Source organism: Perkinsus marinus (assembly GCF_000006405.1).
Source record: "Perkinsus marinus ATCC 50983 genomic scaffold scf_1104296960390, whole genome shotgun sequence".
In the NCBI taxonomy this organism is placed as follows: domain Eukaryota; phylum Perkinsozoa; order Perkinsida; family Perkinsidae; genus Perkinsus; species Perkinsus marinus.
The window spans coordinates 25,143-38,465 of NW_003206170.1; the positions used below are offsets into that span (position 1 = coordinate 25,143).

At 44.5% G+C, this 13,323-nt stretch overlaps 1 protein-coding gene across 1 annotated transcript; it reads left to right on the forward strand.

Annotated features, from left to right (window-relative positions):
- Nucleotides 1-4,282: 4,282 nt before the first annotated feature.
- Pmar_PMAR013359 (hypothetical protein) lies at nucleotides 4,283-11,400 on the forward strand (the record flags this gene model as incomplete). Its single annotated transcript, XM_002772797.1, has 23 exons — nucleotides 4,283-4,324; nucleotides 4,370-4,424; nucleotides 4,647-4,718; nucleotides 4,952-5,026; nucleotides 5,072-5,186; nucleotides 5,236-5,392; nucleotides 5,452-5,532; nucleotides 5,585-5,678; nucleotides 6,263-6,313; nucleotides 6,788-6,842; nucleotides 7,202-7,308; nucleotides 7,345-7,474; nucleotides 7,523-7,796; nucleotides 8,121-8,256; nucleotides 8,312-8,410; nucleotides 8,710-8,843; nucleotides 8,897-8,961; nucleotides 9,438-9,531; nucleotides 9,578-9,719; nucleotides 10,309-10,445; nucleotides 10,499-10,621; nucleotides 10,751-10,832; nucleotides 11,189-11,400. 23 exons carry the CDS (start codon nucleotides 4,283-4,285, stop codon nucleotides 11,398-11,400), a joined length of 2,532 nt encoding a protein of 843 aa, XP_002772843.1.
- Between the last annotated feature and the right edge of the window lie 1,923 nt (nucleotides 11,401-13,323).

Here is a 13,323-nt window from a genome sequence, read left to right on the forward strand (position 1 = left end):
GGTGACTGACAGAGTGTCGTTGCTCCTGGTCTTGCCGGAGGCGATGTAGTCTGATGGTCTCGCTCTGAGCGAGCATGGTTCGGCAAGAGCGGACTCTGGGAGTCTCGCCTGGCCGCGACAACCACTGGCGCCGTCCCATTCTGCTGCAACCCATTCAGCTGCGATGTGATAGACGCTATAGCGTCAGTCAGCCCCTTAAGGGAGTCGCCCATGTGATCCCGGAACTCCGCGAACTCGTTGAGAGAGACGGTTCTCGGATGATAACGTTGGTCGCCCTTGGTTTGATTGCCGCTGGGAGCGGGCTCGGAGCCCGCTTAGTTCGGGTTCTACTACCAACTCCAGACATGGTTGGAAGGGAAGTACGTGCTAAGACGGCAGGAAACAGAGAGTGTAGTGAAGTTTTTTTTGACGCATTTACCAGCCTGTGGGGGGAAAATAAATGTGGAAGGTCAAGGTGATTAGTAACGGTGATACTCGAGTGTTACATGTATCACGATTATCCCTTTGCCAGCCCGACGAGCTGGATATAATGGACCTGCGAAGGGCACTACGCAGGGTTACTAGATCAGTCTAAGGCCGTCTCATGTTATCTCGGTCGTTTTTTTTCTCTTTTACCATCGATATACTTTTGAACCCATTGTGGCAAGGGGGGCGTATGTTCTAGCGTATGCTCCGTTGTGTAGGCAACTGCGTGTGCCACAATGTTGCTGGATTGTACCAGCTCATCTCTTTTGATATAAGGAGTATCGATTAGGAGGAGGAGCGCTTATTTCGTATAGCGTGATCGATATATCTTCATAGTCTGTACGCAAGTACAAAGTTATAACTCCCTCCATCGGCTCCTGTTGTGATTCTAGTACAAGGACGGTAATACGAACTACATAACATACAGCGTATGATTTGACCCACTCGTTAGCTGTTATTCGTGGAGGGCTTCCATCAGATACTTGGGCATTTACGGAGCCTTGAAAGTCCGTTTCGAACTGCTTCCCGAGTCGGGGATCCCGACCCCGGGTCGGCGGCCCGTCGGGGACTCCCTTCTGAGACTGTCCGCCTCTTCCAATAGACGGCACGCGGCCTTGACGAACCCTACGATTGTCCTAACAGTGCTGCCGTCTAACGAGCGGAACTCGGCTGAAGTACACTGAGTCCTGCAACGGCGAGTGACGCCTACGAGTTGTAGCCTGCGAGTCATAGCCTACGAGTCGTAGGCGTAATTCTCAATTGGTGCAGTATGGACGATAATACGCTACATCAACACCCAGGTGTTTCGGTGTTTCCTAGGGTCACCCTCGTAGGGTGTTACACCCTCGATTGAGATAGTCCGATAGACCTTAGTGAGTGACTCGAAAGTAGAGGGAAGGTTCTCCTGAGCCTCATTTAGGCGTCACGTAAGCACATGAATGCGCGCAGAGCACCATATTGAGTATGGTCAGACTCCTCTGCAACTGCATGGTGTCGATGGATATATAGGGGTACAGGCTAACCATAGGACCAAGTTCACTTGAGTTATCTAAAAACCATGTGTAGCTGGCGCATGTGCAGTGGGCGTGCGCGGACAGCTAACGTTCATGCATCGTGTGCTGCAACTGTGACGGCACGTTATGGTGACGTCACGCGCCGAGGGGATGTTAGTAGTAATACCCGCACTGGTTGACTCAACAATACTTGGGATAGCCATAATAGGTAATAATTCTTCTTATCTTATCCATTTCAGCGGCTGAAATTCAGCCTGAGGGCTGCGAGCCGTTTCATGCAACGAATAATGGGCGAGCGACACTCGTGCATACGCGCGCGAACAGGGGAGCGGGGCGTCTCCCCAGTTGTGCGTTCCAGTCTCTCGTCTCCTCTCGAGACTGGTTCATAACCCTTATCATGTCTCCCCTCTCCTGTATCGTACCCTTATCAGTTCGATACGTCATTCAGGGATAGCACGATAGAGGAGGATGCCTCCAACACCATGCTTTGGGTCACACTGCAGAAAGTGAAACTCCTCCACCTTATTTTCACGGGTACAACACATCGCGCAGTCTTGATTCGTGTTCGCGCAGGTATGTACGAATCTCACTCGCTCATTACTCGTTGTATGAACCGGCCTGCAGCCCTTAGGCTGGAACGGATACGATAAGAAGGTTAATAAGAATTCCTTTCTCCATTGCTTACCATCACTAAGTGATCACTTGATGATCTCGTGACGATCACTTGCACGCAAACGCATAACGTGTCAACCGATCGGTCACGCAAGCTAGTATTTTGAGTTAGATCTCCTAACTTCGTGAGAACGATCACAATACTACGAACGCTTCTCGAATGTTGTCAGTGCTCCCTCACCTTACGTGTTTCCAGTAGCTATGGTCAGAGTCTTCATTCTGCTGTCTCTACTCTTTGGTGTGTACGCCGATCGCAAAGAGTTTCAGCACGACTTCGGTAACTACATTGCCACTCTTGGAGTAGATCATTCGACTGATGTGAATTTGACGATTACCTGTCTGGCACTTTCCCGCGATCCATATTACTCTACTTGGGTCTTGTTACCCTACAGAAGAGCAGGTCCCTCCCCTTTCATGTTCTTGACTAGACAAGGCAGCAATATCTATCAAGGACTCAATGCTCGGATTAATGATACCTGCGGATATCCCCTATACAAGAGAGGGTATCATCACTTATACTATTTCGGGGACTTCATGGTAGCCAATCAGCAGCGTGGGAGATACATTATTCTGGAACCCCCGGCGTAAAAATCGCCCAAAATCTTTTCGTTTCGTAGAGATTCATCTCGTCACTCTCATTCATACCAACGGCATAGTAGTCGGTTATGTCACATGTTGTCCATCGCAGTGATGTGGGCTCAGGCGAGTTCATTTCAAAAGTGTCCCCGAATGCAGTCGTCATAGGATAGTTGTGGTTGGTGCTCTCTGAGATCAACAACGACTGGGTTGATGATATAACACTTTTTCATTCATTTTTCCCTTTTGTTAGTGATCACTGGCAAGACGCTCTTCAGTTCGTCTTCGTAGTGGTCAAAGCGAGGTGGCCGTTGAGTACTTGAAAGTTGTCGTTGCGTTCCTCAAGTGAACAGGACACCACTAAAACCGTTTCCTCATTCTTGGAAGATTACCATACCCAAGAATCATTCAACGTCTTCAATAGATCTCGCAGAATTCAATCTGACAATTGCGAATCTTCATCCTGGGAGCACTCTGGAAACCAAGATGTGATTAACCTTTCTAGGGCAGCGCCCTAAAGGCGCGCGCTACTCTGAGTAAAGTCGCGCTCGCCCGACTGAAGGTCACTGTGAGCGTCGAGTAGTGGGACGACTAGAAGGAGAGGAACCTTGTGGGTTAGCGTCGTTGCCTTGAACCGATTGGTTTTGTAGGTGTAGCGGAGATACGAAGGCGGATGATGATCCGGATGGATCTGATGGATGCCTACGAGGATCCTGAGAAACAATCTCACCGCGATCTCCTAAAGATACTAGTCCAGAGTCTGGACTCCAGACTTGTTCGAATGTCTAGTTCCCACCATACTAGATGCTCAGCGCGACAATAGATAACTTGTTAGATGTAATACGATTATTGCAGATACGATGTAGCTATACGATGCTACAAAGATAACCAAATCAGAACAGGTCAGATCTATTCAAGTCCAGTTGAACTACAACTGAGTCTCGAGTCAATTCTAACTCTGAAAGTCTAATTCAGGCTTTCGCCCTGACAGTTTCAATCCGTAACGAGGATCTGAAACTGTACGATATCAGATGATACTGGGCGCGCGCGATATCAAAGTGCGCCGATAAAAATGAAGTGCACGGATAATGGTTCGCTTCGCTTTCCCGCCGTTCACATCACCCGTATTTGTATCTTGTTCTATCTTGTTAGTGGGTACCTTATTTGTATCTTGCTAGTGGGTACCTTATTTGTATCTTGCTAGTGGGTACCTTATTTGTATCTTGCTAGTGGGTACCTTATTTGTATCTTGCTAGTGGGTACCTTATTCGTATCTTGTTAGTGGGTACCTTATTTGTATCTTGTTAGTGGGTACCTTATTTGTATCTTGCTAGCGGGTACCTTAGATATGCCATGACTTAGACTTCCAATTATTAGTATATTTCTCAGGGCGGGAAGTATACGATCGACATGATGAATTTTCTCTATATTTCAATTTTATTTACACTTATACTTCAACAATTTCTTTGCGAAAAATAGAATTTTTACTCATATTTTATAATTTTTTCCGAAGTGTGGTATCGGATTAATATATATTTTCTTTGAGGATTTTTATTATGTCCACTCGCAACGAGTCTGGTCAATCGGATGGCAGCGAGGTAGGGTATCTTAGGTTGCTGCGAGTAAGATTCAAAGTATGTCAGGAACATAACCATTCTGTTGACTCGGGGTTATTGCCACAACCACCAATATCGAAAAGTAATATGGCATAGATTTTTTGGCAAAATTTTCAGAATTTTGCGGAAAATCGTCGATTTAGAAATAATTATTTCAGCTCAGAGGAAAATTTTGCGGCGTTTTTAAGATACGAAATAGGAAAAATAATAAGTTTATAATTCTCTCATTCACGAGGGAATTTTGAAGGAATCTTAGGCGTGAGTACGTTAGATACGGAATAGGTCCAACTTGAATCCTCTTTAGTTTACGGCAGTGAGGAAGCTCGAGAGCAAGCTGTAGCCTCCTTACAGGCTCTGTTACGAGATAAACTCATGAGTAATAAATCAGGGAGATTACTATTGATGGAATTATTATATTATTGTAATTTCACCACCCTAGTGATATGAAAATTGATTTTATTGGAGTTTCACCACCCTAGTGATATGTAAAACATATTTCATGACTACTGCATATCATCGCGAATATCGCCTAGTTTTTCACAGAGTATTACGACGCCACTTCACGTTAAACGGGTTGCTGATATTTTTTCCATGCATTTCTTCGAGCAGGTAAACCATCGAGTGAATTCGAGTATATTGTCGTTGAAGGAAGAGTAGCGACGTTGTCGGCTGCGAAGGGTGGTGGTAGTAGTAGGTCCTCGGTTCGGTCCCTGGTGAGGGCGTTTTTAGATAAAATAAATCCAAGTAAAGCCAGGGAGGAGTTAAAGGAATTATTGGAATCGAAGAAGGATATGTACGTACACGTTCATGTGAATTTACCGAGGTCGAATTTGGGAAATCGTGGGTAAGCTAAAGGTCCCTGGTTCGATCCCCGGTGAGGGCATTTTTTCCAGGATAATTGAGATTTTGGAGGGTTTGATTGGCCACTCGAAAGCTCGGCTGAGCTCTTTGATGATTTCGGGAAATAATTTAACTGATGAATTCACGAAATGGCTGTCGCGGGAAGTTGGAGAGAATTCGAATGACGATATATTTACGGCGGTTAAAGAGGTAGTAGGGCGTGGGATTCGATCTAGGGACCTTCGGGATGAGAGTCGGGTGCTCTGCAGATTGATCTGTCGTATAATTATTTGACTGCTGGTGGTGTTGAGATGCTCACGAGAGCTCTACCAGATTTGAGGAAATTGGATGTAAGAAAAAAAATTCGCTAAAATTTTCAGATTTTGCGGAGGAATTTTACAGGTACGTATGAACATGATTGAGAACGCGGGGATGTTTCGAGGAAATAGAATTATTGAGATCTTCCCACAGAGGATGGACAGAAAGGGAACAGATGGTGATACGGGGGGGAGTATGAAAAAAACTAGTGAAAAATATATTTCACGACTACTGCATATCATCGCGAATATCGCCTAGTTTTTCACAGAGTATTACGACGCCACTTTACATAAAATGTGTGAAACTTCATTATATTGGTTTTGCGAGTGGTTCAGTAGATACAGAAACAGCGGTATGGGAAAAATTTGCAAACTACATGTGTTGGTGACAGAATGAAAATTAAAGAGGAAATTCTCATTGTACACTTCTATCTGAATTCGTGTATGATTCTTTCTTTGGAACTTTCTGAGATCAGCTGAGGAAAGCGAACATATATTCATACTCCAACACTGTATAGGAAACTCCTGAGCTCAGCTGGTGAGGAAAGCGAACATATATTCATACTCCAACACTGTATAGGAAACTCCTGAGCTCAGCTGATGAGGAAAGCGATTACATATATTCCCGCAGTGCTCCTAGAATTAGTAAGACAGGAAAGTTTAATGCCGAAAATTTTGTGAATTTCCCAGCAAATTTCCATGAATGCCAAATTATGGTGGAAACCTCATTATTTTTTGGCGTTTTTTTATTTTTTCATTTCAGATGCTTCCGCGTTGTTGCAATCATTCCGACAAATTACTACATCGGGAGACGGTGAGTTCGGAAATATTCAATCACAGTGTGAAGGGAAAATATGCATATGGTCAACTACATGTGTTGGTGACAATATGGAATTTTTTAGTAAATTTAGCAAAATTTTTGTTGGTTTCTGTACATTTCTACCCAAGCTTGTATAGGGACTCCTATAATGATTGAGAAAACTCCTAGGGTCAGCTGAAGAAAGCGATTACATATATTACAACACTGTTTAGTCTTGAGGGATGACGCTCTCCAGAGTTCGATTGGGAAGATGTTCCTAATGTGATGATATTTACATTAGAAACTGTTCGGAGAATGTGTTCCTATGCATACGTGGAAAATTTCCCCTTCGGGAATGTTATAGGTTTTTGTATCGTACCGTGGTTGGTGACTATATGAAAATTATTGTTGATTCCTGTACATTTCTACCCGAATTCGTATATGAATTTCTCGCGAAAATATATTATAAAACTCTGCACTGTGGTTCAGACGCACCAGAAAAGGTATCGCAAGAACTACGGAAACTGCAGGGGTCCCGGTCCAAGTAGTAGGGGAATTTTGTGGCGCGTGACGGTGGATGAATCCATTTTGAAATTACCGTTTTTGATTGGTAGGAAATTTTCATTTTTTGAGAGGGAATTTTTGTGCGTTTTTATGAGCCGCTTTCGTGTGTTGAAAAGGTTGAAGAAATTACATTTAGGAAAATTTAGAGGAGACATTCGAGGAGTGTCTCGAGAGCTCAACTGGTGTCGTGGTTGTCGAGAAATAATTTGAATCTACGAACGATTATAGACAATACGCGAAGTGACAGTATATGCTCGGCAGTTTGTTATGTGTAAATCAGTCACACTTTGAGAGGATGAAAATGTACTTGGTGAATCGCTTCGCTCCGCCTTTTTGTAGGTTGTATGGGAATGCTGATGATGCTAATAGGCTTGGGGATGATCTTATGGCGGCGTTTAAGGAGGCGAATGAGAATAAAGTTAACTCTGCGGGTAGAGGGGAGGAGGGTGGTATGGAACCGGGGACCTTGGGGTTGATGGCAGACCCGCATACCGCGCCACCATTTGGGAGTTCTTTTGAGTCGGCTGGGACGGTTGGTGGGCCGATGAATACGCCCATTGGTCGGCCGAGATTCTCCCCGAATGACGTTGCTGCTCTTGCACAATCACAACTGTAATAAGATCGGAAGCTTTGCAAACCCCCGGGCACGTCACTTCTCAGAAATCGTTCGGGTCAAACGCGACTTGCCGATTTGAAGTACACCTCCTCCTCCTCTTCTGGTGGTGGTCCTAGCCTAACTTCAGCAGCTCGGAGTGGTGATCCGTTTGCTGGGTTGAAAATGCATGGGGGAAGCTCCCTTACACCCGTCCCTACTAAATCTAGTAGAGCTGTCGTCGAAGTGCAGTCGTTGATAGCACGTCTAGAGGCTAACGAGAGGCGAGGAAAGGTGGACGGACAACAACAGCAGCAGAAGAAGGATAATGCGGTGTTGATGGTGATGATGATGGGGGAAATTATGAGAAAATTCTAAATGGCTTCTGTACACTTCTACTCGAATTTATATGTAAAGTTGTAGTATTTTGATGAACTTTTCTAATGGGAAAATTTATTTTTATATTACTATTGGGAAAATTATAAATATATTTTTGCTGCTCCACAGAAACCTGTGTTTTGACTCGGAGTTTTCCCACAGTACTCAGTTGAATCTCGTAGATTTTTCTTGTCGAACGAATTTCCACTCGCGATATGAAAATATATTTCAATTTTGCGCAATTCGAATATTCCCCTACTGGTGAGCGAACGTGGGTGGGTACTTCAGCGCGCACTGGTGGAGCAGCTCTCTGCACTGCAAGAATCGGTTAATAGAAATCAAGCAAAGGCTCAGCAGCAGCAGCATGCCACTGGACTAGCTAGGCAACAACAGCAACAACAACAAGCGGTTCAAGGCGATGGAGGTAGTAATAATAATATCGATCATCTGGGCGCGCGCTATTAGCATGGTGGTAGTAGGGGAGGAGCACAGCGAGCCAACGGTTGCGGATCTGTTGGGCACTTTGAGGAGGTTCCTCGATGAGCACAAGGCGGCGGAGGCCACTCAACCGCAGAATCGTAATAATTTGGGGGCGCGCGGGAAAATATGTAAATTTTCGGCAATTTTTTCGAGTGCAATTTCCCACTTCGTATTTCAGCAACTTCCATTGTGGACGACAGTGGAGGCGATATGCACATGTACCGGTGGCGATTTGGAAATTCCGAGGGGAAATTCTTATTGGTTTCGGAGCACTTCTATTCGAATTCATATGTAAACTTGTATAATTAGTGAGGAAACTGCCGAGGAAAGCGATTACATATATTTTTTCAATATTATTTTTGTGGCGCGCGAGAAAATTTTGAATGGGGATTTTTAGTGCCGACTGGGCAGCAGCAGCAGCAGCAAACGATGGAGACGTATGGGAATGACGGAGGAGGGGTGAAGGAGCAACGAATGACGGTCGCGGAAATGGAACAGAATTTGTTCAACTCGTTAAGGAAGGGTGATCAGGTGAGGATGGTCGTGGGTTCGAATCCTGGGAGGGCATTTTAATTCTATTTTAGAATTCTCAGCAGACCTTTTCTGGAGGTTCTAACTCGATTGCGAATAGGATTATCAATGTGAGTTGGTAATGGAAAAAATTATTTCGTGGCGCGCAGGAAAATTTTGGGATCGAAAAACCTCATGAATGTGAACTGTGTTATTGATATCGCGGATGAGGGTGCTCAAATGTTAATGCGGAACTTTTTGGAGTAAAATTTATTTCTCTGGAAGGTGTCGCTAAATTTTTCCGCGAAATTTGCGAAACTTATCGAGAAAACTTTGTTGTTTTTTTTCACTCGCCACGAAATAGGTGCCGTTACGGGTTGTGCCGCGGTCGGAAGTTACCAAATACGATAAGAAGGCTGTCATTCCTGAGGAGAGTAATCTTGGCAAATCTTGCTATCTTGCATTTCCTCAACGGCATAGTATCAGGTCCCGGGCGGCCAAGTGAACTTGTGTGTGGATTGGACTTGCAGGTTTGTTGAGGTCGTGGGTTCGAATCTCGGAGAGCGCATTTTTATTTTAGTCAACCTCTCGAGGGTATTTGGTATTATATATCAGCCCGTTTCCTGGTCAGCAACATCTGTATGAGGGAGATACTATTCTGGCGATTAATGGTGTCGGCTTGGTGCCTAAGACTAACTCTGATGCTAAGGTGGGGCATGAGAAGAATCTTTTTTCGAGTTGATTTTGTATATCAGCACATTCGTACTGCGTTTGGAAGGAATCTTTTTGATGGTGTATTGTGTACGGTATTACGTACGGCTGAAGGAAGGGAGCAGATGAAGAGCTATCGGTCCGTTAGTGTGAATAGGAGGCTCTATATTGAAGGCTTGTTACAAGGTGGGGAGTAGGCGGGAATTGATCCTGGGGTCTTTGGGTTGATGGAGGATGCGCTATCGTATTGAGCTGTTTCAGGGTTTGAATATTATGACCAGGTCGAAAGTGTGGGAATATGTTTTTCCGGGTTGTTGTTGTTGTTGTTTATGATCGACGGTTTCACTATAACCTAACATGAAATCGAAAATACTAAACACGAGCAGAAATGTGCGGCAGTTTGACGTAGGGGAGTCGTAGTGCAGCACTGGATGAAAAGGGAAGAATAATGGCGGCCATTGTTCCGGGGAAGGTTGATCATTCTTGCTTCTCGGGAATTCCTACCTGAGAAGATTGAAATTCTTACCTGATGCCAACGTGAAGAATTTGTGTATTTTATTTTGGGATTAATGATAGTGAACAACTTGTCGCTATCATAGTCTCGAAAGGTTACCAGCATTGTTTATGCGATATAGTTTCAGATCGATTCTTATTAATCTCGGGAAATAGCGCACATTTACATATCTAATCGCCGCGCGCTGTATGTGGTGGAAAAATCTTCCCAGAAAATCGAAAATTTTCTGGAATTTTTGTACTTTTTCTGGTCGTTTTTCAGCCACGGATGTTACGTGGAAGGAGTTGGCGAATTCTGGTCTAACGAGTGACCCCGATACAGCAGTCGGTGATATTGCAGCGAGGAAAGGGTGTAGGGGCGGATTGCTGCGAGTGTCGGTGGAAGATGCGGCGCCTATGGTAGCAGAGGTCGCGGGTTCGATACCGGCATGTGTTGTTTTTCTGGGGAGCAGGTTAGTCTTAATGGTGATAGGGAGAGTGTCGAGCAAGTGACGGAACAAGTGACGGAGTTGATCACAGTCTTGGCAAAACGGGTCCGCGATGAGAGAACTAATAAGGAGGCGGCGGCACAAGCGGTAAAATAAAATATGAAAAAATGATGGGGAAATTGGGTATTTCTCCTCAATGCTGTGGAAATATAAGAGTTTATTACTTTGATATTAAAACTAGGAAGGGATCTTCCCGGAGTCTCTATTTTGTTGTAGGTGGCGGAGTTGAAGGCAGCGGTTTTGGCGAGAGCGAATGCGGGAGTTCCACCACCACCACCTGTAGCTGCAGCTAAGCAGGGTAGGGTTCAGGGTTGTCATTGGCGAGGTGGACGGTTCAAATCCCTCATTTTGCACTAAATAACATGCACATGGGCAACTACTCGTGTTGGAACTCGTTTTGGTTTTTGTACACTTCTACTAGAAGCTGTGTGTAGTGTTGAAAACTCCCAAGCCGAGGAAGCTGTATATACATTTTGTATATATATGCATATATTGTGTACATCTATATACATTTTATATATACAGTACCAGTCGTCTGGAGAGGAGGAAATTCAAGAAATTAACTTGAAACTCTCATTTGTTGACAAAGTTACGCTTGCACACCTATTCCTCCTCTCTAGACGACTGGTATTGTATACATTCGAGCATTTTCAGATTCGCCAGCGTCTGTAGGCGAAGGTTCGCCCGTTTCCTCGAAAGAGGTCAAGACTGATGAAGACGTCCGATCGGGCGGCGAGACGAGTTCGGAGAAGGATGGTACGAGAGGAAAAGAAGCGGAAAGCCGTGAATTGGAAGCGGACCCGGGAGAAGATTCGGAAGGAGTGGAGTTTACTTCGGCTAAGGAATCTGAGGCGGAATCGATATGATGATGATGGGATTGAATTTTCCCCCCCAACTGCATTATTATTGTCGTAGAGCTTTTTCCGTGGAGTAGTTGCCCCCCGACATTTTCACTGTATCATCTTCATTGTGGGTTGGTGTTGGGTTTAGTGGTTAATTTTGTGGCGCGTGAAAAGTTGGATGTGTATGAACGAATCGTATGTAGGGGAAATGATCGAGCAAATATGTGAGGCCAGTGTTGGAGGCATAGGTCTTCGCTTTCTTCCGCCGGAGAGTTTACACACGAATTCGGGTAGGAGTGCATATCCCCCCACACTGGGTTTTCCTGTAAGACTGGAATCTCATCTACACCGGTTCATCATGCAGGGTACCGTTACAAGGCGTTACGACTATTCGATTCTGGCAACACTATGTATGATCGGTTGAAGGACAGTTGATGGTGAGTTGAGATTCATCTAAGTGTATATAGTGTACTAGTAAAGAGTGTTCCACATAGAAGAGAACACTGCTACTGAAAGTTCGGGAGATTGTGATGCTGAGGAGGCACCGTCGGGGGGGCCGTTGCTAAAATGCCGAGGTGTTGAGAGTATATAATATCTTTTCTGACTGATTTTATAGAGTGTAATCTTTGACAGCAAATTATCTGAATGCAGGATTTGCATCATCACATTTTGGGACAGAATCACATACAATGTGAAATCGGAGGACTTATGAGGAACTCAGGTGATGCACTGCATACGTGGAGATGATTTTACGTATCATATTATCGAGAACTGTATAAGAACTATTCACTGAATATTTCACGTGCGACTATAGTGAGATAAAATAGAATTATTAATAGTGTTCGCGTGGGCATTTGGAAATATCCGGGTACGGAAATTTTTCGAGTAGTCTGTTCTGGGAGTGAAAAAATTTTAGGAGAATATTATTTTTTTGTGATATTTCATCGATTTTAGTCGGCGAAATGCAATACTCTATCTCAACTAGGAGTAGTGGTATCTCAAGTGGCAACCGCAGACCAAGAACCGTTCTTGAAGAACGTAGTAATTGCAGTAGAACGGTATATGTATGCCGAGTGGAAGCATTCTTCGGCGCGCACCGATGTCCTCGCCATTTTTCACTGTCAAGATTCGTATATATATACTCGCTTGCTATGGGTGAAACCGTTGTAGTGTAGTAGAACAACATGGTATGTAATAAGAAACTAAGATTATGCTTTGCATTCACACACTTATGGAATTGTGACCGATGTTGATCAGCACACCGACATCCTGTCACCATTTTCGTTGCTCGCCAAAAACACCTTCTACTAGAATGTGTTACAGTTGAAGGCAATCTTCCCTAACGGAAGTACCCCTAAGCAGTCGTACCCTTATCGGGAGCACTGAGGTTGGGCCTCACTACTTTGGAGGGTCCATAGATCTCAACTGGTGCCTGGTCGTCTTCAACTGTCTTGAGTTGTGGTGGTACATCTCTTGTAGAGTATCACTACTGGAGCTATTCATATATCCCCATGATGTTATTATGTGGGGAGACTAGTTATTCGCTGAGCTTCATTATTTAATCGCAGGTTGGGGTATTGCGATGATGGGGAGCGAATTTCTTTTACCTGGCTACGGAGTCTAGCGATACCGACAGAGATCGAGTGAATGCAAAGACTCCAAGTCTCGCTATACTCGGCTTCCTCCTCGATGGGTTATTAATGATCCTTTCATTACACGCCTGCCTCGTTCAAGTCCCCCCTGGAATCAATTTGATATAATCCGGAATTGAGATGCATTTCCCCACCACTACCCCATAGAACACGACATGCTTATCTGAGACCGTCCTGCCGCAATGGCTACGATACGATCGTAGAAAATTATTGACTGAGAGCTAGCCGGAAGACGAAACCGACTCACGAATACTCATACCATAGTATCATAAAAATGATATCGTTGTCAATACCA